This window comes from Heterodontus francisci, chromosome 26 (assembly GCF_036365525.1).
Source record: "Heterodontus francisci isolate sHetFra1 chromosome 26, sHetFra1.hap1, whole genome shotgun sequence".
Taxonomy (NCBI): Eukaryota; Metazoa; Chordata; class Chondrichthyes; order Heterodontiformes; family Heterodontidae; genus Heterodontus; species Heterodontus francisci.
The window spans coordinates 71,743,981-71,770,608 of NC_090396.1; the positions used below are offsets into that span (position 1 = coordinate 71,743,981).

The 26,628-nt window shown below is 44.1% G+C and overlaps 1 protein-coding gene across 5 annotated transcripts in view; it reads right to left on the reverse strand.

Moving 5' to 3' along the window:
• Window positions 1-26,628, reverse strand: part of wu:fj29h11 (uncharacterized) — a 161,848-nt gene that overhangs the window by 119,016 nt on the left and 16,204 nt on the right. For 4 of the 5 annotated variants that reach the window (XM_068058559.1, XM_068058560.1, XM_068058558.1 and 1 more), the window contains one exon: window positions 17,610-17,843. In XM_068058559.1, coding sequence (XP_067914660.1) covers window positions 17,610-17,843 — 234 coding nt within the window. Of the gene's footprint in view, window positions 1-4,004; window positions 4,153-17,609; window positions 17,844-26,628 lie in introns of those variants that run through there. The other variant, XM_068058562.1, reaches the window with a different exon arrangement.

Sequence of the window (26,628 nt, forward strand, 5' to 3'; positions counted from 1 at the left end):
GCCATAGGGAGTAGCTCAGGCAGAGTCCATTATACCTTTTATGTGAAGAGTAGATAGACAATTGAAGCAAGGGGAATTACAAGACAATATGCTGAAAGTGGGGCAGTAGGATTAGTTCTGGATTGATTTAGCAAAGATCTAGCACAGGCTCAATGGGCTGAATGCCTCCTTTCTGTGCTGTAAAGCTCTATGGTCCTCAGGTGATTTGAGTCCAACACCTGCCCTCATAATGCAGACAGGATTATATTTCCCAGCATCTTTGAATGAAACAAGATATCATTATTGTAGACCAAGTGCTGCATTAATCTTCACTCTAGAAGCTATTATAAGTTATTTACATAGACCAAACATAGATAATTACAAACAGCAACTTCATTGATGCAGAGAATGAAGGGGCGGCAGAGGCAGGAACCCTCACAACATTTAAGTATTTAGATGAGCACTTGAAACGCCATAGCATACAAGGCTACGGGCCAAGTGCTGGAAAATGGGATTAAAATAGATAAGTGCTTGATGGTCGGCAGAGACACGATAGGCCGAAGGATCTGTTTCTGTGCTGTATAGCTCTATGGCTCTAAAGGAACTCTGAATCTATGACTCTGCTCCTACCATATAGGGTAATCTATTTCCCCAAAGAATGCTGTGACTTGTAACACTGAGATCAAATCTTACAGGTTAAGTAAGCAATTGGTTAATGGTTCCACAAATCCCACAGATTTAAATGCAGGCTGGTGCATGCTCACTGTGATGTAGGAAGCTTTTAATCTGGGCTCTTTACACACTCAGTGTGTGAGTGCACAAAGCACACTGATCTGCTGTCACATCTGTGACGTTGGTTACTGTTTGTGGGGAGCCTTATTGCATTATCCCGCATGCGTGCAACAAATGTCATAACTAAAACAGTTAAACCACGGCCCAGTCTGCTCTCTCAGGTGGACACAAGAGATCTGTTCAAGGAAGAGCAGGTGAGTTCTCCCTGATGTCCTGGCCAATATTTATCCCTCAACCATTACTAAAGGAAAAAAAAATTATCTGGCAATTTGTCTCACTGTTTTTAGTGGGAGCTTGCTGTTAACAAATTGATTGTCACATTTCCTACATTACTACAGTTCCAAACTACTTCATTGGTTGTAAAGCACTTTGCAATGTCCTGAGGTCATGAAGTTGTACAACCCAACCATCACTACCAGCCACTATGTTTTTTTAAAATAAAAATTCATTCACAGGATGTGGGCATCACTGGTAAGGCCAGCATTTATTGTCCATCCTTCCTTGCCCTTGAGGTGGTGGTGGTGGTGGTGAGCTGCCTTCCTGAAACATTGTAATCTATTAAGATTATATTTTCTTGTAGCAGTTTTTGATACAACTTGAATGGCTTGCTAGGCCATTTCAGAAGACAATGCTGTGGGTCTGGAGTCAAATATAGGCCAGACCGGGTAAGGACAGGTGTCCTTCCCTAAAGAAGAACAGTGAACAAGATGGGTTTTTACAACAATCCGACAGCTTTTTATTCCAGATTTATTTAATTAACGGAATTTAACTTCCCCAAACTGTCAAATGGTGGGATTTGAACTCATGCCTCCAGATCATTAGCCCAGGCCTCTGGATACTTTTTTTTTGTTAAGGGGATATGGGCATCGCTGGCTAGGACAGCATCTTTTGCCCATCCCTAATTGCCCTCGAGAAGGCAGTGGTGAGCTGCCTTCTTGACTGTTGCAGTCCTTGGGGTGTTGGTACACCAACAGTGCTGTTAGGGAGTTCCAGGATTTTGACCCAGCGATTGTGAAGGAAAGGCAATATAGTTCCAATTCAGTATAGCGTGTGGTTTGGAGGGGAACTTGCAGCTGGTGGTATTCTCATACATCTGCTGCCCTTATCCAGTACTATAACCACTATGCTACTGTATCTGGCAGAAAAATTATCCTTAATTGTCATAAGACAGGAAAACATAGGAGAAGAATTGCTAAAGGTAGGAAAGTCATGGGGAGGTGGGTTAAGCACTAAAAGGACAGTAAGAAAAATTGCACTGGATAGTCTGAAATGGGCAGTTTGGGTCTCATTTGCCTGGATCCCCTCTCTCCAACAAGCCTGCTAGACCTTTCTCCACTCTAATACTGCCAGATCCCAGAAACCCAATACCTCCAAAATGGTCCCAAACTTTCCCATTCACCCAATCCTCAGTACTGCTAAACCCAAGAACTCACTCTTCAGACCTCCCCTCAGCCAATCACAAAATCCTTTTCAAGTGCTGACAAAACCTTAGACCATGACTTTCCTCTCCAATTCTCTCAAATCCCAGGACCTCTCTCTCTCACTCAATAGACACTAGGATCTACCCAGTTTTCCCTGGACCTTGGCCCCCCCGCTCCCACCACCCCAGGTAAAGTTCTGCTAGACCCTCAGGCCCCATGATACTCCTGTCATTGCTCGCAGATCCCAAGACCACTAACTTTCAGTAAGTCAGTAACTGTGATCATTTTCTTGGCATCCCTGTTCTAAAATAGCTGATTCATCCTGAGCAATGCCACAGATTTGCTGTTTTTATTTTAAAAAACTTAAACATCAAGGATTTTGCAAGGCTGCTGAAGGATATACTTAGTCACTCTGCAAACACAAATGTATGATTATAAAAAAAAAATTACACAGCAATATGCCTTAACTCTTAAATAACTGTCCAACCTCTAATTTATTCTAGTTATACATTCTATAAATAAACTATTGCAGCCCCTTAAATTATTGCACCTAATTTCAGGTATGTTCTTTACAATTTGTAGCTATGAGCACCAAGGATGTTCACAGCTCTTGAAAGTATGGCAAATCAACAAAATTTTCTACATAAATATGTTGTGTTGGTTCTGTACGCTGCCACCGTATTTAGTCTAGCCAAAGAGATTCTTAGTCTGTAGTCATTAAACATTAATCTTTATTTCATTACAACTACATACACTCCACACTAGCCTGTGTGACTCCTCCAAAAGCCACACTGTATCTGTTCGAGTCTCTCTCCAATGATCTCTTACATCATGGTGGGAGGTATTCTTTACACTCTCTCAAGATTAACCCTTTCAGACCTTTATACTACAAAATATAATCTCCAGTTAGAGAATTAGAAATATATGCTGAATTAAACAATGTGTCTCGATTCTATGTTAACAAAGAAACAAGTTTTAATTTGCTGCTATATGCTACTGTGTTCTGTCAATAGTTAACTGCAAAAACTTATAAAAACTCCTTTGGTGAAAGGTAGAAAAACCTGTGCTAGAGTGGGAGCACACAGGTTCACATCAAAGAATCCCCCACATGATGAATGGTATTATCAGAGATAAAAGCAAAATACTGCGGATGCTGGAAATCTGAAACAAAAACAATAAATGCTGGATTCACTCAGCAGGTCTGGCAGCATCTGTGGAAAGAGAAGCAGAGTTAACGTTTCGGGTCAGTGATCCGAAACGTTAACTCTGCTTCTCTTTCCACAGATGCTGCCAGACCTGCTGAGTGAATCCAGCATTTCTGGTATTATCAGAGAGCTGTGCCACTGTAAAGGAGACCAGGCATTCCCACAGGAAAGGATGGAAAGGGAAATCATGAAGTTATGCCTGAGCCCACGCTCATATAATCTCTAGCAGCTGATTCTAGAGATGCACTGGCTGAACTCTGGAGAATAGGGCCTCCTGGCACCCACTCTGTGCAGGAGACTGCTGAATAGAATTATGATCTACAGCAGGCGAGAACATAAAGAAACCCTTTATTTTTTCACAGCCATATATAGAAGTTACAGAAATAGTGACTTCAGTCAAAGAAAAAAATATATTTCTATTGTTATAGCCACAAGTCTCCAGCAATGTTGTAAATCTGTTCATTCAACTGCCAGATAGAAAATCTCAATATTCATGCAATCAAAAAAGTGCAACTACAATAATCTAAAAGAACACAGTGTTTACCAAGACAACAGTGTTCATTAAAATCACAAATAACGTTTACAATAGAAGCTAGTTTTGGCTTACCAGACAACTGAAGTACAAACTCAAGTCAAAAAAATCTGCACTCAGTAGCCTCTGGGCGCAAACACCCCAATAATGTGCTCACAATGTTTCCTCCCTTTAAAATATTTACTGTACTTCTCTTTCCTTGTGTTGCAACAGCTACAGACCTCTCACCCAATGAAAAGCATCATGATGTGATGATGAAACGAAACTGAAACTGATCAGCCATCAGGAAATCAAAAGGAACACAGGGACAGTGACGTAAAGATACTTAAAGAAACAATACAGAAATCACTTTTCTCAAAACAATTCATATTTTTATTTATTTTATCCTTGCATTACACAGGCAGAGACCGTTTCTATGAAAATGTTAAGATGTACAGTTAAATAGCTTATTCAAGTTCTAAATTGTCACAATTAGGATGGAAATGGAAATAAAGCTGATACAATTTTTAAAATTTCATTCATGGGATGTGGATGTTACTGGCAATTCCAGCATTTTTTTTTTAATGCTTTCATGGGATGTGGGGCTCGCTGGCAAGGTCAGCATTTATTGCCCATCCCTAATTGCCTTTGAAAAGATGGTGGTGATCAGCCACCTTTAATGCTTTCAGAGGGCAGTGAAGAGTCAACCATATTACACAGGCTGGCTAAGGACAGCAGATTTCCTTTCCAAAAGAACTTTAGTGAATCAGATTGGTTTTTACAACAAGCCAGTAGTTTCATCATTACTGATACTAGCTTTTCACTCCAGATTAATTTAATTAATTGAATTTAAATTCTCCAGCTGCCATGGTGGGATTTGAACTCGTGAATTCAGATAATTAGTCCAGGCCTCTGGATTACTAGTATTACCACTATGTTACTGTACCCTTAGCTAAATTAACAGATACTATGGAAAGATTTGTGCACTAATGGAGAATGTAAAACTTTACTGCAAACATAAGCAGCTACGTGGGCTTATCCCAAAATAAAAGTACCAGCTTAGTAATACCCATCCTATATATTTTTTCTCAACATCGGTATATTGCTGCTAGCCAGACAAATATTAATATCAACCTTGAATTCAGTGCCATGTGGGTATTTTGTTACAGAAATGTATTTATTAAACTCCTCCCAACACTAAAATACTGAATTCATTTGAAACAAAGGCTGCGGATCTTGCTTTTTAAAAAAAAAACCTGAACAATGACTCAGCAGATTTCCCATTTAATTTTTACTTTCAATTTCCCTTTGGACTCTGAGTAGAACTAAAGGTTTGACATTATACATTCTTGGAAATCACCTGGTGTTGCTCACAAGACAGAACAGAGTCTGCTGATAAGGCTGCCACTTTACAGATAAAGAATTAAATGGCAAGCAATCACGTTGAGTGACTAAGATATTTGGGTGGAGCTGGACTCAAGATATGCATTATTTTAGTTAGCAATGCTCCCAAAAATATTCAGATATGTCAAGTCTCACCTTCTTTTGATCTCTCAGAATATTGTGAAAGATAGTCCAGATCTCTGATTTATAGTTAGTTAAAATGTGCAGCCTTATAACTGTGTATATACACATTATAAAAAATCCAGAAACACAATTCTTCACACATTGCTTGTTAACAATTTAAACTGCATTCCAACGCTCAAGTGCAAGAAATTGCTGTCTAATAACCTTAAAAAAAACTTAAGAAAATTAACTGAATATTATAGAAAAAGCTCTCTCAAGAAAGATTCTACAGCTGTCTACTTGGGCTGACAGGCACAGGACAGCACAAGCCTGTTCTCTCTGTCAAGGACATGACTCCAGCACAGGCGCTGAAACAAGACATTCCTAAAGCTGATAAGATGGAGCCTCGTACCCTCTCTAGAAAAGTGTCTGGTAAAAGTTTACTAACGGTACCTAACAAGCGATAAGACACAAGATGACTTTGGGGCAGAGTGCTGGCACGGGAGGAATTTGTTTTTAGTACCAGTCCCTTAGTGATTGGGCAACTGGAATTGAAACAAGTGATTGACATGGGACACTCACCAGCCCCAAGAAATAAAGCATATAAACAGGTGCGCGGGAGGGAAATGTTCAAACTTCTTCCGACAGAAGGGAAGGAGCAGAGCTTCCTGAAGTGGAGTCTATGCTAGCTTCTGCCTAACACTTTAGTTAGCTCAAGAAGACAGAGGATCCTAAGGACCAAAGAGACCACCAACACCTCATCTGTTGGAGAGTCTGCCACCGTCATTCTGCCCCACCATATGCTCTGGGATCTGTAAACCGTTCAACCAGTTACAGTCATATGTCTTTACTGTCTACTTATCTTATGTATCATTATATTTAAACTGCTGCATCTTAATAAACTACTTTAAAACCACCTATGACTTTGACCGCTTTTTTTTCTTAGGTAATCTAACTCTTGAACCAAATCTTACACTGCGTCCTATTCCTGAGTTTCGTTTCTGGCTCCATAACCTCTGCCAACTTTCAGTTCCGCGTAATTTCGCTTTTCTGATTGTCTCAGTTCATCTGTTGCCAGAACCTTCATCCATACTTTTGTGTCATGTCCAGGCTCAACTATTCCAACATAAAAGCAAAATACTGCGGATGCTGGAAATCTGAAATAAAAACAAGAAATGCTGGAATCACTCAGCAGGTCTGGCAGCATCTGTGGAAAGAGAAGCAGAGTTAACGTTTCAGGTCAGTGACCCTTCTTCGGAAGAAGGGTCATTGACCCGAAACGTTAACTCTGCTTCTCTTTCCACAGATGCTGCCAGACCTGCTGAGTGATTCCAGCATTTCTTGTTTTTATTTCAACTATTCCAATGCTCTCCTGGCCGGTCTCACTTCTTCCACCCTCCATAAACTTGAACTCAGTCAAAACTGCTGCCCATACCCTAACTGGCACTAAGTCCCATTCGCCCATCACCCACTGTGATCACTGACCTACACAGGCTGCTGGTGCAGCAATACTTCAATTTTAAATTTTCAAGCGTTGTGTTCAAATCCCTCCATGGCCTCGCCCCTCCCTTTCTCTGTAATCTCCTCCAACCCTGAGGACTCAATGGCATCCCCATTTTAAATTGCCCCTTCGCTGGTGGCTGTGCTTTCAGCTGTCTAGGTTCTAGGCTATGGAATTCTGTCCAGGAACCTCTCCACCTCTCTCTCCGCCCTTAAGATGCTCCTTCAAACCTACCTCTTTAACAAACTTTTGATCAGCTGCCCCAATATTTCCCTATGTAGCTCAGCATCTAATTTTGTTCAGTAACACCCCTCCTCCTTGGGATATTTTACTAAGTTAAAGGCATACAAGTTGTTGTTGCTCCTTTTTAAAAAAATAGTATATAAACAAACTTAGACCCTGTGTCTCCTGGTACAACCTCAGAATCAACATTGAAGCATAGTAGTCATGTTATAGCAACCTAAGGAGCAATCTCCTTTCATGTGGAGAAGCTGGGGTTCATCTCCTTGGAGAGAAAAATAAGAGACTTAATAGAGATGTTCAAAATCATGAAGGGTTTTGCTAGAGTACATCAGGAGAAACCGATACCAGTGGCTGAAGTGTTGATAGCCAGAGAAAACAGATTTAAGGTAATTGGCAAAAGAATGGGCTGAATTTTCTCAAGGGCATGGGTCACGGCAGTGGCACCAGAAACTGGTGCCATTTCCATTTGGGTGTCAGATGGCCGGTTGCACATGATCTCATGACGGCTGGCGAATTAAGAAATTGGAGGCATGGGGGCTGTCCATGTAAGCAGCGCGAGGGCCATCCAATCCCAGGCCCGGTGTCAGCTGACATCATGGCAGGTGCTGGTGCCATATTTAAAGGGCTGCTAGCCCTTCATTTGTTGCTCCCTCATCAAAGTACTCCTTCCTGTTCCTACTGCATTGGGCAGCCCTGCTACTCCTACCAGTACCTTGGACTGTCCTGCTACCGCTACCTTGGGCAGTCCCGTTACTGCTGCCTTGGGCAGCCCTGCTACTGCTGCCACTGCCCCCTTCATAAAGACTCAAACCAAACAAGGAGCTCACTTCAAGGCCATAGCAACAATGGCAGGACAGACCCCAGGTGACGCAACAGTTCAGTGATGCCTCCTTGCAAGTGCTCTTCCAGGCTGCAAGGGCAAAGCGGGAGGTCCTCCTCCCCAGGGGTGGCAGGAGGAGAAGGCCCTGCCTGACCAAGCAAGGATGGAGATTGCAGAACAGGTCAGCAGCTGTGGGGTCACCCGTCAAAGCTGGATCCAGTGCCGCAAGCGCATCAATGACCTCATTTGGTTTGCCAAGGCGAGTACTCCATACCTCCTTTCCCTTTGGGCCTTCCATGCAGTAATGCGAAAGGGTGTGCTTGGTGCAAAGGCAGTGACCACCTAGTCAACGGCAAGGGGTCAGGCAGCAGCATATCCTGTCAGAGGCACGGCTGCATTTCGGTGAGAGGCACACATCTGTCTTTGTTGATCCCCCACTAGGTTCCTTGAGAGTGGCCATATGCAGGTGGAATTCCTGTGTCCACATCATGGACCACTGGGCCCCCACCAGAAGAGGTGTTGTGCTCATTTCCCTAGGAAACTAACAGTCTTCCTTCTTGTGCTTGCAGGAAAAGACAGCACACAACACTAAAGAGGACCAAGACTGGTGGAAGAGTGTCATACCACCATATCTTCATCTCTATGGAGGAGGTGACCTTGGAGTTGGCAGACACTGGGGCGACTGATGACGAGACAGGAGTGTTAGGCCAAAAGGGCATGTTAATGAGTGCGAATGCACAAGGATGCATCTGGCACGCACAAGGCATAGTGCTCATGTGACCAATGATGGACATATGAAGTTTCACAGTAAGCATGGTTGGGAAGAAGAAATGGGAAGCCCTTAATTCTTACATGTTTGTGTTCTCTCATGCAGGTCATGGTCAAGCTGAAGCTAGAAGAGCTCGAGACACTGGGGGCCAGCTGGCCACCTCTGAGGAGGAGGGATCCTCAGAGGGTGTACCGTCACACCATTCCCCCTGCACCCTCCGCCAGCACAGATACTCTCATGTCAGTTGGTATGCAGTCACAATTAGATTCATGATCACAAGCTGGTTAGCACATCATAGACACGCCCGAGCAATGACGGACGCTGCGATAGCTGAGACCACTGATAATCGGAATACTGTGGGAGGCTAGGCTTTTGCTGATGACGGGCCTCTGGAGTTGGCTTCAACATGGCAACTGCAGCAGGGAGAGGTGACAGAACATCTGTCAGAGCTTCCACAGGCTATGCGCAACCTTGTGCGGATGATAGAGGAGTCCATTCAGGCCACGAGTGCAGTTAATTCTCTAATGGGTTCATGCTTCACTTCCTCCATTGAGAGATGGCAAAGCCAGAGGTTGTGGTCCACATTGGTACCAATGACATAGGTAAGAAGGGGGATGAGGTCCTGAAAGCAGATTTTAGGGAGCTAGGGAGGCAATTAAAAAGCAGGACCTCAAAAGCAGTAATCTCAGGATTACTCCCAGTCCCATGTGCAAGTGAGCATAGGATAGGAGAATTGAGAAATTGAACACGTGGCTGAAGAACTGGTGTAGGAGGGAGGGCATCAGATTTCTAAGACTTTGGGACCGGTTCTGGGGTAGGTGGGACCTGTATAAGATGGTCGGGTTGCATCTTAGCAGGACTGGGGCGAATATCCTTGCAGGGAGATTTGCTAGTGCTGTTGGGGAGGGTTTAAACAAAATTGTCAGGGGGGTGGGAACCGGAGAGGGAGCTCAGATTGGAGGGAAGCAAAACTGGTAACTAGTCAGGGGTGTGGGAACCAGAAGCAAGTACTAGAGAGGAATACCAAGATGCACAGAATACTGGGGGAGATAGATAGCACAAGAGTGGGGAATAGTACATTATTAAGTGGGGTCAGAGCAAGGGAAAAAGTAATAAAGTCTGAGTCAGGCTTAATGTGCATGTATGTGAATACACAGAGTGTGGTTAATAAGACTGGTGAGGTACAGGCGCAGATTGCCATGTGGAAATATGATGGTGTGGCTACAACAGAGACCTGGCTCAAAGAAGGGCAGGACTAGGTGTTAAATATTCCGGGATACAAGATGTTCAGGACAGATAGGAAAGGGAAAAAAGGGGGAAGGTGGCTGTATTGATTAAGGAGAGCATTGCAGTGCTGGAGAAAAAGGATGTCGCGGGGGGGGGTTTGAAGATAGAATCAATTTGGCTAGAGCTAAAGAACAAAAAAGGTGCAGTTACATTGCTCAGTGTTGTCTATAGGCCACCGGCTAGTGGGAAGGACATGGAGGAATAAATTTGCAAGGAAATTACAGAGAGGTGCAAAAGCTATAGGGTAGTTATAATGGGGGACTTTAATTATCCAAACATAGACTGGGATAATAGTAGTGTAAAGGGCAGTGAAGGACAAGAGTTCCTTGAGTGTGTTCAGGAAAATTTTCTATAGCAGTATGTTTCCAGTCCAACAAGAAAGGAAGTACTGCTAGCCCTGGTTCTTGGGAATGAGGTGGGCCAAGTTGATCTGTACTCTCTCCAGAGCAATTCTGTCCTTCCGGTAATGTGGTCACCAGAACTGCATGCAATACGCCAGCTGTGGCCTAACCAGCAGTTTATCCAGTTCCAGCATTACATCCATGCTTTTGTATTCTATACTTCGGCCAATAAAGGAAAGCATTCAATATGCCTTCTTCACCACTTTATCTACCTGACCTGCCAACTTCAGAGACCTGTGGACATGAACTCCAAGGTCTCTCACTTTTACCCCTAATATCCACCCGTTTATTGTGTATTCCCTCGCTTTAGCGTCAGAGTTATACAGCACAGAAACAGGACCTTTGGCCCATCGTGTCTGTGCTGACCATCAAGCACCTACCTATTCTAATCCCATTTTCCAGCACTTGGCCCATAGCCTTGTTTGCTATGGCGTTTCAAGTGTTCATCTAAATACTTCTTAAATGTTGTGAGGGTTCCTGCCTCTACCACCTCTTCAGGCAGTGCGTTCCAGATTCCAATCACCCTCTGAGTCAAATTTTTTTTCCTCAACTCCCCTCTAAACCTCCTGCCCATTATCTTAAATCTATGCCCCCTGGTTATTGACTCCTCCGCTAAGGGAAAATGTTTCTTCCTATCTAACCTATCAGTGCTCCTCATAATTTTGTATACCTCAATAATGCCACCACCCCCACCCCCCCACTCATCCTTCTCTGCTCTAAGGAAAACAACCGTAGTCTATCCAGTGTCTCTTCATAGCTGAAATGCTCCAGCTCAGGCAACATCCTGGTGAATCTCCTCTGCACCCTCTCCAGGGCAATCACATCCTTCCTATAGTGTGGTGACCAGGACTGTACATAGCTGTGGCCTAACTAGTGTTTTATACAGCTCCATCATAATCTCCCTGCTCTTATATTCTATGCCTCGGCTAATAAAAGCAAGTGTCCCGTATGCCTTCCTAACCACTTTATCTACCTGTATTGCTGCCTTTGGTGATCTATGGACAAGTACACCAAGGTCCCTCTGACCCTCTGTAGTTCCTAGGGTCCTACCATCCATTGTATAGTCCTCGTTAGTCCTCCCAAAATGCATCACCTCACACTTCTCAGGATTAAATTCCATTTGCCACTGCTCCGCCCATCTTACCCGCCCATCCATATCGTCCTGTAATCTAAGGCTTTCCACCTCACTATTTACGACACCACCAATTTTTGTGTCATCTGCAAACTTACTGATCATACCTCCTATATTCATGTCTAAATCATTAATGTACACTACAAACAGCAAGGGTCCCAGCACCAATCCCTGTGGTACACCACTGGTCACAGGCTTCCACTCGCAAAAGCAACCCTTGACCATCACCCTCTGCTTCCTGCCACTAAGCCAATTTTGGATCCAACTTGCCAAATTGCCCTGGATCCCATGGGCTCTTACCTTCTTAACCAATCTCCCCTGCCGTGACCTTATCAAAAGCCTTACTGAAGTCCATGTAGACTACATCAACTGCTTTCCCCTCATCTACACATCTAGTCACCTCCTCGAAAAATTCAATCAAGTTAGTTAGACACAATCGCTCCCTGACAAACCCATGCTGACTATCCCTGATTAATCCTTGCCTCTCCAAGTGGAGATTAATCCTGTCCCTCAGAATTTTTTCCGATAGTTTCCCTACTGCTGATTTAGACTCACCGGCCTGTAATTACCTGGTTTATCCCTGCTACCCTTCTTGAATAAAGATACCACATTTGTTTGCCCTCCCCAAATGCATTACCTCACACTTCTCTGGTTTGAATTCCATTTGCCACTTTTCTGCTCACTCAGCCAAACCATTGATATCATTTCAGAGTTGAGAGCTATGCTCTTCACTGTCAACTACACGGCCAGTTTTTGTGTCATCAGCAAATTTCCCAATCATGCCTCCCATATTGAAGTCCAAATCATTAATATATACCACAAACTGCAAGGGACCCAACACTGAGCCCTGTGGAACGCCACTGGAAACCACTCTCCATGTGCAAAAACATCCATCGACCACTACCCTTTGTTTCCTGTCCCTGAGCCAATTCTGGATCCAACCTGTCACATTCCCCTGCATCCCCTGGGCTTTCATTTTACTGACCAGACTACCATGTGGGACCTTGTCAAATGCTTTACTAAAGTCCATGTAGACTACATCCACTGCACTACCCTCATCAATCCTCCTTGTTACTTCCTAAAAAAACTCAATCAAGTTAGTAAGACATGACCTTCCCTTAACAAATCCATGCTGACTATCCCTGATTAATCCATGCCTTTCTAAGTGGCAGTTTATCCTGTCCCTCAGAAATAGATTCTAATAATTTACCCACCACAGAGGTCAGATTGACCGGCCTATAATTATTTGGCCTATCCCTCACACCCTTTTTAAACAATGGTACAACGTTCGCAGACCTCCACTCGTCTAGTACCTCGCCTGTATCTAGTGAGGATTTGAAGATGATCCTCAGCGCAGCCGCTATTTCCTCCCTGGCTTCCTTTAACCTGGGATGCAACTCATCCGTCCCTCGCGATTTATCCATTTTCAAGGATGTCAGACCCTCTAGTACCTCCTCCCTCATTATGCTTATCCTAGCTAATATTTCACATTCCTCCTCTTTAACTACAATGTCTACATCAACCCTCTCCTTTGTGAAGACAGAGACAAAAAACTCATTAAGAAGCTTGCCCACATCATCTTCATCTACGCATAAGTTCCTTTGTTCATCTCTGATAGGCCCTACCCTTTCCGTCTTTATCCTCTTGCTCTTAATATACTGATAAAACATCTTTGGGTTTTGCCAATAATTTTTCATGTCCTCTCTTTGCTTTTCTAACTTCCGTTTTTACTTCACCCCCTGCACTTTCTATACTCCTCCAGGCTTTCTAAAGTATTAAGATATTTGTGATAGTCATGAGCTTTCTTTTTCTGCTTTAACTTACCTTGTAAGCTTCTAGATAACCAGGGGGCTCTAGATTTGACAGTACCACCCCTTGTCTTCGTGGGTACATGCCTACACTGTGCCTGTGGTATCTCGCTCTTCAATGCCTCCCACTGGTTTACCACTGATTTTCCTTCAAGTAGCTGTATCCAGTCCACTTTCGCCAGGTCATTTCTCAGTTTCTTAAAATTTGCCTTCCCCCAATTTGGAACTTTTACTCCTGTTTTATCTTTATCCTTTTCAATGATTATGCTAAAATTTAATGTATTATGGTCACTATCCCCAAAATGGTCACCCACGGTTACTTCCGCCACTTGCCCAGCTTCATTACTGAAGACTAAATCAAGAATTACGCCCCCTCTCGTTGGGCTTGTTACATGCTGGCTAAAAAAGATCTCGAACATAGTTCAAGAATTTTGTCCCCTCTGGGCCCTGTACATTGTTTGTATCCCAGTTGATATTGGGGTAGTTGAAATCCCCAACTATTATTGTCCTATAGTTTTTGCACTCAGAAATTTGCCTACATATTTGTTGTTCTACCACCCTCTCACTATTTGGGGGTCTATAGTACAATTCTAGTAGTGTGGCTGCCCCTTTTGTATTTCAGAGCTCCACCCATATGGCCTCATTTGATGATTAATTTAGCATATCATCCTCCTCAAAGCCGTTATTGATTACTTAACAAATAATGCTACACTCCCTCCTTTTTTATCTCCCTTTCTATCCTGCCTGAAAACTCTATATCCAGGGATGTTGAGTTGCCATTCTTGCCCCTCCTTAAGCCAAGTTTCCATTAAAGCAACGGTATCATGTTTCCATAAAACTCATTGGCTTTATTTACTATACTCCTTGCCTTGAAATAAATACCCTTTAACACTGCCAAATTCGTGTGCTGCACACTTTTTAACCTTTGCTTCTTCTGTCTTTCAGAGTTACTCGCTAATTTTCTGCCTCCTGTTCCCTGCCCTGAAATTGCCCTATCGAAGACTGTCCTCAGGTTCCCATCCCCCTGCCAAACCAGTTTAAACCATCCCCAACAGCACTAGCAAACCTTCCTGCAAGAATATTTGTCCCAGTCTTGTTCAGGTGCAGACCGTCCAGCTTATACAGGTCCCACCTTCCCCATAACAGGTCCCAATGCCCCAGAAATCTGAAGCCCTCCCTCCTGCACCATCTCTCCAGCCACGCATTCATCCGGTATATTTTCCTATTTCTATACTCACTAGCACGTGGCCTTGGGAGTATTCCCGAAATTACGACCTTTGATGTCCTGCTTGCTAATCTTGTTCCCAACTCCCTAAACTCAGCCTGCAGGACGTCAACCCTCTTTCTTCCTATATCATTGGTACGAATGTGGACCACGACCTCTGGCTGTGCACCCTCACCCTCCAGAATGCCCTGTAGCCGCTTGGTGATATCCATGACCCTTGCACCAGGGAGGCAACATACCAACCTGGAATCATGGCTGCGACCACAGAAACGCCTATCTGTTCCCATAACTATATAATCCCCTACCACTATTTCTTTCTTGTTCTTTCTCCTCTCTCCCTGCACAGCTGAGCCACCCATGGTGCTCTGGTCACACTGCACCCTCCAGAGGAACCCTCTTTCCCATCGGTACTCAGGACTGAATACCGGTCAGAAAGTGGGATGCCCGCTGTGGACTCCTGCACTACCTGCCTTGACCTTCTTGTCTGTCTGGCAGCCACCCAGTCCCTCTCTGCCGGTGTTCTCTTAAGCTCTGGGGTGACTACCTCCTGAAATGTGCTATCCACGTAGTTCTCTGCCTTGCGGATGCACCACAGTGACTCCAGCCGCCGCCTGAGTTCCGAAACCCGGAGCTCAAGCTTCTGCAGCCGGTGACACTTCCTGCAGATGTGTTGGTCAAGGAGACATGGCTCGTTCACAACTTCCTACATGCCATAGGAGGCATATTCCGCTTAGCCGAGACTGCAAAGAGCACCTCCTTCCCCTAGTCAGTAAAATCCCTCACACACAACTCACAGCCTCGGTGTGTCCAAACAGCACTATTCTAATTAGTAATTATTAATAAATTACACTAATTAAAACAAAACCTTAGTAGTACTAACCTTATCACTTACAAGGTAGCTATTTGAGGGTTTAAAAAAAAACTTATCCCCCCTGATTTTTTAAGCTTTTTACAGGTAATAACGGCTGCTACTTACCAACCAATCAGCTTACAGCTCTCCCGTGATGTCACTGGTAGTTTTTTTTCCTCTTTTGAAACCCAACGTGCGCTGACACAGCTAGAGAGCCTGCCGCTGCTCCAGTCTAAGGTAGGTGAGGGCCGCGAGCCCCGCTCTTTATTTCTCCAGGTCCCGCTCTGGATCTGCATCCTCCCAGGTCCGCTGCCAACTGCCGCTGCTCCGGTCGGACGATGAGCTTTTGCTGGTCGCAGACCAGTTGGACATTGATGGAATGGAAGCCATTCCTGTTGATGAAGGCTGGTCCGCGGGTACTTTGGTGGCCGCGTGCGTGCAGTTGATGATACCCTATACCTGGGGGAATCCAGCGATGGCCCTGAAGCCAATGGACTTCTCTGTCTGACTTTTCGAATCAGTACAGTCTTGATCCGGCCATCTTGAACATGGCAATGGTCACCTCCTTGATGCACCCACGAGCTGTAGACTGGGACATCTCACACATATCCCCAGGGGATCCCTGGAAAGAGCCGGAGGTGTAGAAGTTTAGAGCCACGGTGAGCTTCGGGTGACTGGCACTGGGTGTCCACCAAACCCCATGGGTCTCAGCTCATCCTGTAACACGCGCAGACAGTGTCGGACTCCCTGGAGAACCACAGTCTTCGCTGACGCTGCCACTCGGACACATGGAGAAAGTTCAGCCTCAAACAATAGACTCTCTCCTGGGGATAGGCTCTTCTGCATGCACGTAGCAGTTGGCATGCTCTTCTGCGCCGTGCCCACTCCGAGGCTGGCCCTCTTGCTGGTCGCCCTGGACCTCTCTCCCTCTCAGCTGCCCCTCCTCCTTAACGGGGGGGGGGGGGGGGGGGTAAGGGGAGCCACGGGGCCTGGGTGCATGAGGCCCATGGCAGGTGTCCTCTCTCGGTTTCTACCGGGATGGACCTCCACACCCCTCATACATGTCCCCGAGACCTCTCCTCAAAGGAAGTGCCACTGCCCTTGTGAGACCCTGGTCACACATCCCTCCACTCCTGGCACCTCCTGTTGACATCTGGCAGTTCCCTTTGTGCATCACCCTTCCTGTCACCGCATGTTGGCTCTCCTGACAGCTTTATTATAGAGCCAGCACCGATCCCCCACTTCCTTGCCACCTCATTGCACCAGGTGGGGCTCCAAAGCCCCGTGGTCATGTGCCATTTATGAAATCCAAAATGCCCTGTAAAATTGGAATGAAGTGACCTTTCAATTACCTCAAATGGTGTCCCATTGCCTTGATGTCAGAAGTCCATCCTTCCCATGCTGGTAAAATCCGGACGTGGCATCAAGACATCAGACTTGCGGACGCACATGGTACACTCCCATTTTACACCACAACCCCCTCCTACCCTGAACTCTCTCTTAATGACCTGGTAAAATTTTGGCCAACCAGAGGCGACAGGAGGAGAAAATTGTTTACACAGCAAATTGTTATTGTCTGGAATGAACTGCCTAACAGGACGCTGGAAGCACATTCAAAAGTAACTTTCAAAAGGAACCAAATACCTCAAAGGAAAAATTTGCAGGGCTATGGGGAAAGGGCAGGGAAATGAGTAACTGGAAAGCTCTTTCAAAGAGCCAACACAGACACAAAAGGCTGAATGGCCTTCTTCTGTGCTACACCATTCTATGCTGCAGGTGCAGCAGGCCATCATTTGATAACTCACTAAAGCAGCACTACTGGGACCAGCAATGCTGGTGTGGTTGAGGGGGGGGGGGGGATATGGAAGGAGAAATGAGACACAGATCTTCACTCCCACTATACTGCACAAAAGGATTGACTTTTGTTTTGCAAGACACTTGTTCTGTTCAACAAAGCACAATTTCATTCTGCCACTGAATAAAACTGGCGATACAGGCGCTTATTCCCATTTTCAGCTTTGGCATTCAGGGGAAAACGATAAGAGAATAGATGCTCTACATTTTATCCTTCATTTCTTTTCATCCTCAGACCACTACTAAAAAGTTCCCTTTAAATTTAGAAAGAGAACAAATCCTTTCTTTTACATGTTAAATCATACCTGCTGCAAACTGAGTCTCGAAAACAAGGCTATATTTTCCTGAATGTTGAACAAATAACTTATCCTTCATTGAATTAAGCAGAGGACGAATAGATTCCAATTGATAGTTCTCCAGTTTCAAAGGTCGTTGATAATTCCTCTCGTACACTTTCTTTAGCCTCCGCACTGGAATTCCATTGGGCCGATTTTTAAGCAGATCTGAAATTTCCTCCTGAAGCACTGATAAATCATAACCTGGCAGAAAACACAATGTTAAAATTCTTCGGTTATATGTACAGTGAGCATTGGACTATCTATAAAGCTACACTTAACGAGCTATGTTAAACTGATGTTGTTGAGTTCTCATCTCTCTCACGTATTCTGCAAAGTCATTCCAAACATGCATAAAGGATATTCCAAAAGCACAAAGAATTACTCTACAATAAAGTAGAACCTGTTAATCCCTATAGAAATACAGCAACCACAGAAGTCATACACCACACGTTAGATCAACAAAACTAAAACAAATCAATTTTGCCAATCACATAATCTTGATAATTCCACACCTGTGGGAACTACATCAAAACAGCCAACCCACAAATTTATTATGTAACATGCAGGGTGGATAAAGGGGAACCAGTAGATGTAGTGTATTTGGATTTCCAAAAGACATTTGATAAGGTGCCACATAAAGGTTACAACACAAGATAAGAGCTCATGCTGTTGGGGGTAATATATTAGCATGGATAGAGGATTGGCTAACAGGAAACAGTCGAGATAAATGCGGCATATTCAGGCTGGCAATCAGTAACTAACTAGTGGAGTACCACAGCGATCAGTCCTGGGGACTAAAGTATTTACAATCTATATTAATGGCTTGGATGAAGAGACAGAGTGTATTGTAGCCAAATTTGCGGACGATGCAAAGAGGAGGACACAAAATGTCTCAAAGAGATATAGAAAGGTTAGGTGACTGGGCAAAAATTTGGCAGGTGGGGTATAATGTGGGAAAATGTGAGATTGTTCACTTTGGCGGGAAGAATAGAAAAACAGAATATTATTTGAATGGAGAGAGACTGCAGAACGTTGCAGTACAGAAGGATCTGGGTGTCCTTGTACAAGAATCACAACAAGTTAACATGCAGCTACAGCAAATAATTAGTTTAGTTTAGTTTAGAGATACAGCACTGAAACAGGCCCTTCGGCCCACCGAGTCTGTGCCGACCATCAACCACCCATTTATACTAATGCTACATTAATCCCATATTCCTACCACATCCCCACCTGTCCCTATATTTCCCTACCACCTACCTACACTAGGGGCAATTGCTAATGGCCAATTTACCTATCAACCTGCAAGTCTTTGGTATGTGGGAGGAAACCGGAGCACCCGGAGGAAACCCACGCAAACACAGGGAGAACTTGCAAACTCCACACAGGCAGTACCCAGAATTGAACCCGGGTCGCTCTGCTCATCTACACTACCAAGAATCTTCCCATTAGCCCAGTACTCTGCATTGCTGTTACTCCTTCCAAAGTGAATCACCTCACACTTCTCCGCATTAAACTCCATTTGCCATCTCTCAGCCCAGCTCTGCAGCCTATCTATGTCCCTCTGTACCCTACAACATCCTTCGACACTATCCACAACTCCACCGACCTTCGTGTCATCCGCAAATTTACTAACCCACCCTTCTACACCCTCTTCCAGGTCATTTATAAAAATGACAAACAGCAGTGGCCCCAAAACAGAACCTTGCGGTACACCACTAGTAACTAAACTCCAGGATGAACATTTGCCATCAACCACCACCCTCTGTCTTCTTTCAGCTAGCCAATTTCTGATCCAAAGCTCTAAATCACCTTCAACCCCATACTTCCGTATTTTCTGCAATAGCCTACCGTGGGGAACCTTATCAAACGCCTTACTGAAATCCATATACACCACATCCACGGCTTTACCCTCATCCACCTGTTTGGTCACCTTCTCGAAAAACTCAATAAGGTTTGTGAGGCACGACCTACCTTTCACAAAACTGTGCTGACTATCGCAAATGAGTTTCACCTGCTGTCCTACTGCTCTGGTTCCCACCCCTCTGCCACACTAGTTTAAACCCTCCCGAGTGACGCTAGCAAACCTCGCAGCCAGGATATTTGTGCCCCTCCAGTTTAGATGCAATCCGTCCCTCTTGTACAGGTCCCACCTGTCCCTGAAGATATCCCAATGATCCAGATATGTGAAATCGTCCCTCCTACCCAGCTGTTCAGCCATGTTTTTAGCTGCACTATCTTCCTATTTCTAGCCTCACTGGCACGTGGCACAGTGAGTAATCCCGAGATTACAACCCTAGAGGTCCTGTCTTTTAACTTTCTACCTAACTCCCTGAACTTCCCCTGCAGGACCTCGTCACTCTTCCTGCCTATGTCGTTGGTACCGATGTGTACCACAACCTCTGGCTGTTCACCCTCCCCCTTCAGAATGCCCCCTGTCCGTTCAGAGACATCCTTGACCCTGGGAGGCAACATACCATCCTGGAGTCTCTTTCACGTCCACAGAAACGCCTATCTGTGCCCCTGACTATTAAGTCCCCTATAACTATTGCTCTTCTGCGTGCTAACGTTTTACGTTCCTTGTACGAGCATACACAATTCTCTTCAAACAGCAACACTTACAAGTTTCACACTTTTAAACAACATTCTGTTTCTCTATTCTTATAACCAAAGTAAAACAAGCATAAACTAACCACCTCCACCTGCCCTTCAATATCCCTGTTAAGTTCCCCACCATCAATGACCAGCAGCTTAATGAAGTACAACAGCAAGGCAGAGACTAAGTTTTCTCCAACAAGTGGCTCACCTCCTGACCCCTCAAAGCCTCTCCATCATCTACAAGCCTCAAGTCAGGAGCGTGATGAAATAGTCATCACTTGCTGAAATGGGGGCAGAGCAGTTTGCTTGATCTGTACCCTTGCCACTGGGCTCAACATTCACCCCCCTCCATCACCAGTGGGTTGTGATTGCATTATGTACCATTTACAGGATACACAGCAGCAACTGACCAAGATTACTTAAACAGCACCTCTCTCCCTCAGAGAACAGCAAGATCTGAAGGAAAAACATCACCTCCAGGTTTTCCTCCAAGTCACACTCTATCCTGACCTGTACCTATCATGTTAATTTATTGGAGTTCTTTGAAGAAGTAACATGTGCTGCGGATAAAAGAGGAACCGGTGGACATACTGTACTTAAGATTACCAGAAGACATTTGATAAGATGCCAATCAAAGGTTATTGCGAAAAATAAAAGCTCATGGTGTAGGGGTAACATATTGGTATGGATAGAAGATTGGCTAGCTAACAGGAAACAGACAGCAGACATAAATGGGTCATTTTCTGGTTGGCAATATGTAACAAGTGGTGTGCCACAGGGATCAGTGCTGGGGCCTCAATTTCTTACAATTTATATACATGACTTGGGTGAAGGGACTGAAGGTATGGTCACTAAATTTGCTGATGACACAAAGATAGGTAGGAAAGTAACTTTTGAAGAGGACATAACGAGGCTACAAAGGGATATAGACAGGTTAAGTGAGTGGGCAAAGATCTGGCAAATGGAGTATAATGTGGAAAAATGTGAAATTGTCTATTTTGGCAGCATGAATAAAAAAAGCATATTATCTAAATGGTGAGAGATTACAGAGCTCTGAGATGCAGAGGGATCTGGGTGTCCTAGTGCATGAATCGCAAAAGATTAGTATGCAGTTCAAAAAGTAATTAGGAAAGCTAATAAAATGTTATTGCTTATTGCAAGGGGAATTGAAATCAAAAGAAGGGAGGTTCTGCTTCAGTTACACAGGGCATTGGTGAGACCACATTTGGAGTACTGTGTAATGTATTGGTCTCCTTAGTTAAGGAAGGATGTAAATGCGTTGGAAACGGTTCAGAGATTTACTAAACTATAACCTGGAATGGGTGAGTTGTCTTATGAGGAAAAGTTGTACATGAGGAAAGGATACAAGCCTAGGCTAGGCTTGTATCCACTGGAATTTAGAAGAGTAAGAAGCAACTTGATTGAAACATACAAGATCCTGAGGGGTCTTGACAGAGTGGATGTGGAAAAGACATTTCTTCTTGTGCGAGAACCTAGAACTAGGGGTCACTATTTAAAATAAGGGGTTGGATTTTATCAGGCCCACAATGACAAGCTCCGTGGCGGGGGGGGGGGGTGGGTGCTGGAAGATGAGTCCGGCAGCGACCCGCCACAGAGGCCAATGCCTGGGGGGCCCGGCCCGAAACTCCCGGCAGTGGCAAAGCTCTGTGATGGCCCCTCTGCCTGCTGGGCGATGGGACCTGTATCTACATATTCAAATCAATAAAATGAATACATTAGCATAAACTTACCTTCAATCTTCCGGGCCTGCCGCGGTCCTCAGTCCAGTGGCCGGCATTCCCATGCCATCAATTCCCCATCTGGGGAAAGCAGGATTGACGCTGGTGGGGAAGGGGGAGGAACTAATATTTTCAATGCAGGGTGGGGGGGGGGTCAGATAAATGTAATGTGTAGGGGGTGGTGGGAAGGGGTGAACTTTAAACTTTGTGCAGTCTGGGGCGGGGGAAGGTCAAATCTAAAAGGTAAGCGTTGGGGGGGGGGGGGGTGCAGCTGACACCATTGCTGGTGACAGACAGCCCGTGCCCCTCCATGTGATTTTGGGGGGTGGGGTAGGGGGGCAGGCTGCCCTGGCTATTTAAATGAGCCGCCGCATGGGAGATCGCAATGGCTCTCTGGCATGCGGTCCGTGCACGTGGACTGCCATTTTTTGAGCTCGCTGCCAAAATCGGCGGCAATCTCTTAAAATCCAGCCCAAACGGTCACCCTATTCAGACAGAGATGAGGAGAAATTGTATCTCTCAGAGGGCGTGATTCTTTGGAATTCTCTTCCTCAAAAGGCAGTGGAAGCAGAGTCTAAGCAAGGAGGTGAAAAGTTATCGGGGTAGGCGGGATTGTGGAGCTAAGGTTACAATCAGATCAGCCATGATCTTACTGAATGGCGGGGCAGGCTCAAGGGGCCGAGTGGCCTACTCCTGCTCCTAATTCATCTGTTCATATATATATTGCTCTTTCTACATCATCACTGGGTGAATATCCTGGAATTCCCCTACCTAACATCCTTATGGCAGCACTAGCTGCGTACCCATCATTATCTTCTCTGTGCACCAAGGGATGGACTACAATCACGTCCTTGACACCATTGCTCAGATCTCGAGAACAACGTCTCTTGAGCCAGATATTGCTATTACATAGACCTGGACAGAGAAAGCATCAATGAGTTTCCTGTACAAAAATTCCAACACTTTGGTTCTGAATTTATTTTGAGTGCAGTTTATTTGGAATGTTGTGTCAAATTTTCAAATATCTCACTATTTGAATGAAGTCAAAGTGTTTCAGTAATGATCTGTCCTACATATCCACACATCTAATTAACATACTACTAATCTGACATCTGTGCACACTTCCTCTTAACTTTATCCAGTATAAATTCCTCTGTCCACAATATAGGCAGAATATGCAAACGTTATATAGAATCACAGAAATTTACAGCCATTCAGCCCACTGTGTTCGTGCCAGACGACGAGTAGCCATCCAGCCTCATCCCACTTTCCCGCTCATGGTTCTTAACCTTATAGATTATGGCACTTCAAGTACATATCCAAGTACTTTTTAAATGTTATGAGGATTTCTGCCTCTACTATCCTTTCAGGCAGTGAGCTCCAGATCGCCAACACTCTCCGAGTTAAAAAGATTCCCCTCAAGTCCCCTCTAAACCTCCTACGTCTTACCTTAAATCCATGCCCCCAGGTTAAGGACCCCTCAACCAAAGGAAATAGGGCCTTCCTATCCACTCCATCTAGACCCCTCAAATTTATACGCTTCAATTAGGTCTCCCTCAGCCTCCTCTGTTCCAAAGAAAACAACCTTAGCCTATTCAATCTTTCCTCATAACTAAAATTCTGCAGTCCAGCAACATCCTCGTAAATGACATAAGGGGATATGAGGGTAGTGTGGGGAAAAAGGCATTGAAGTGGATGATCAGCCTTGATCATGCTGAATGCTGGGGCATGCTCAATGGGCTGAATGGCCTATTCCTGCTCCTATGTTCCTATGTGTACCCTGTCTAGTGCAACACATACTTCCTATAGTGCGGCAACTAGAGCTGCACTTTTGGCCTAACTAATGTTTTATACAGTTCCAGCATAACCTCCTAGCTTTTATATTCTATGCCTCAGTTTATAAAGGCAAATATCCTGTATTCTTTCTTGACCAACTTATCTACCTGTCCAGCCACTTTGAGGGAATCTGTGGGCAAACACTCCAAGGTCCCTCTGTTCTCTACACTTCTCAGTATCTTACCATTTATTGTGTATTCCCTTGCCTTGTTAGCCTTCCCCAAATGCATTACCTCACACTTCTCTGGATAGAACTCCATTTTCCACTGTTACACCCACCTGACTAGTCCATTGATATTTTCCTGCAGTCTACAGCTTTCTTCACTATCAACCACGCTCCCAATTTTTGTATGGTCTGCAAACTTCTTAATCCTACTCCCTATATTCAAGTCCAAATCATTGATACATACCACAAAAAGCAAGGGACCTAGCATTGAGCCCTGCAGAAACCCACTGGAAAACAGTCCTTCAGTCACAAAAACATCAATCAACCATTACCCTTTGCTTCCTGCCTGAGTCAATTTTGGACCCAACCTGCCACTTTGCCTTGTATCCCATGGGCTTTTCTTTTCGTGACCAATCTGCCATGTGGGTTTTTAATCAAAAGCCATGCTAAAAACCATACAGACAACATCAAATGCACTACCCTCATTGACCCTCCTTGTTAGCTCTTCCAAAAATTTTATCAAGTTAGTCTGACATGATCTTCCCTTAAAAAAATCCATGCTATCTTCGATTAATTTGTTTTTTTCTAAAAAGATTTATCCTGTCCTTCAGAATTTATTCCAATCATTTTCCCAAAGTTAAGCTGACTAGCATGGAAGTACTTAGTCCATCTCTTTCTCCCTTTTTAAACAATGGTACGTCAGTTGTCATTCAGTTCTGTTGCACCATGCCTGCAGCCAGAGAGAATTGGAAAATGAGGGTCAGAGCATCCGCTGCTTCTTCTCGTGCTTCCCTTTACAGCCTAGGAGGCATGCCATCCAGGCCAGGGGATTTATCCACTTTCACAGAGATTAAACCCTTTAATACTTCCAATCTATGTTAATTTCATCTAATATTTCACACTCCTCCTCTCTGATTACAATGTCTGTATCATCCCTTTCTTTTGTGAAAACAAACACAAAGTTTTCATGAAGAACCATACCTCCGCCTCCACACACAGGTTACCATTTTGATCTCTAATAGACATACTCTTTGTTATCCTCTTGTTCCTTACGTATTCATAAAATATCTTTGCGTTTTCCTTTATTTACTTACCAATATTATTTTCATGCCCTCGCTTTGCTGTCCTAATTCACTTTTAATTTTGCCCCTAACTTTTTCTACTCCTCTAGGTTTTCTGCAGTATTGAGCCCTCGGTACCTGTCATAAGATTCCCTTTTATTCTTTATCTGCCCCTTTAAACCTGTTGATATTCAGGAGACTCTGGGTTTGTTAGTCCCACTGTTTTTCTTTAAGGGAACATCCTTGCTCTGTACCCTCATGTTCTCTTCTTTGAAAGCCTCCCACTGATCTACCTTCACATAGCTGTTTTCAGTCCACTTTTGCTAAACCACATCTCAGCTTAGTAGAATCAGCTTTTGCCCAATTGAGAACTTTTATTCCTGGTCTATCCTTGTCCTTTTCCATAACTACCCTAAATTGAACTGAATTATGATCACTTCCACCAAAGTGCACCCCAACTGATACCCCTTCCACCTGCCCAGCTTCATTGCCAAAAACTAAGTTCTGAACTACCCCATCTCTTGTTGGGCTTGCTACGTACTTAATAAATAAATTCTCTTGAATGCATGTTAAGAATTCTATTCCCTCTGTGCCTTTCACACTAATTCTATCCCAATTAGTATTAAGGTAGTTGAAATCCCCCAGTATTACTGCCCTATTGTTTTTGCACTTCTCAGAGATTTGCCTACATATTTGTTCTTCTTTCTCCCTCTGACGTTTGGGGGTCCATAGTACACTCCCAAAAGGGAGATTACCCCTTTTTTTAGTTTCTCAGTTTGATTCATATGGCCTCATTTGATATCCTTCTACCATAATCTTCCCTCCTCATAGCTATAATTGTCTCTTTAATCAATAGTGATTCCCTCCATTTTTCTACCCCTCTCCCTATCTTGTCCGAAAACTCTAACTAGGAATGTTGAGTTGCCATTCCTGCCCTTCTCTCAGCCACTTCTCAGTAATAACTATATCATATTCCTATGTGTCAACCTGTGCTCTCAGCTCATCTACCTTATTCCCTCGACTACTTACATTCTTTCTCTCACGCATTACAACCTGCCAAAGAAAGTTTCCATTATGAATATGGATGGAGGAATTTATAATTTGGACTATACAAAATAAGGATAGAACTTCAAAAAGGAACTTAAATATTTAATTATGTTTGCATGCCTTGCTCGATTTGTCTCTCAGCCCCTAGCCCCACTTGACCTTATACCACACTTTATCTCTACTCTTCAAGTGCAACACCACCAAAGGTTCTGATGAAAGGTCAGAGACCTGAAACGTTAACTCTGTTTCTTGATCCACAGATGCTGCCAGAGCTGCTGTGTATTTTCTGTTCTTATTTCAGATTTCCAGCATCTGCAGTATTTTGTTTTTATTTTATTACCATTGGGAATAAACTAGTCCATTGTATGCTTTTGCAAACTAGGTACAATATTTATTAAATGCTATTTTGCCATCTAGTGGTAGATCAAAAATAAAAACAGAAAATGCTGCAAATACTCAGCCAGTCTGGAAGTATCTGTGGAAAAAAAAACAGAGTTAATGTTTCAGGTCAATAACCTGAATTGTTTTCACTAATGGGGCAA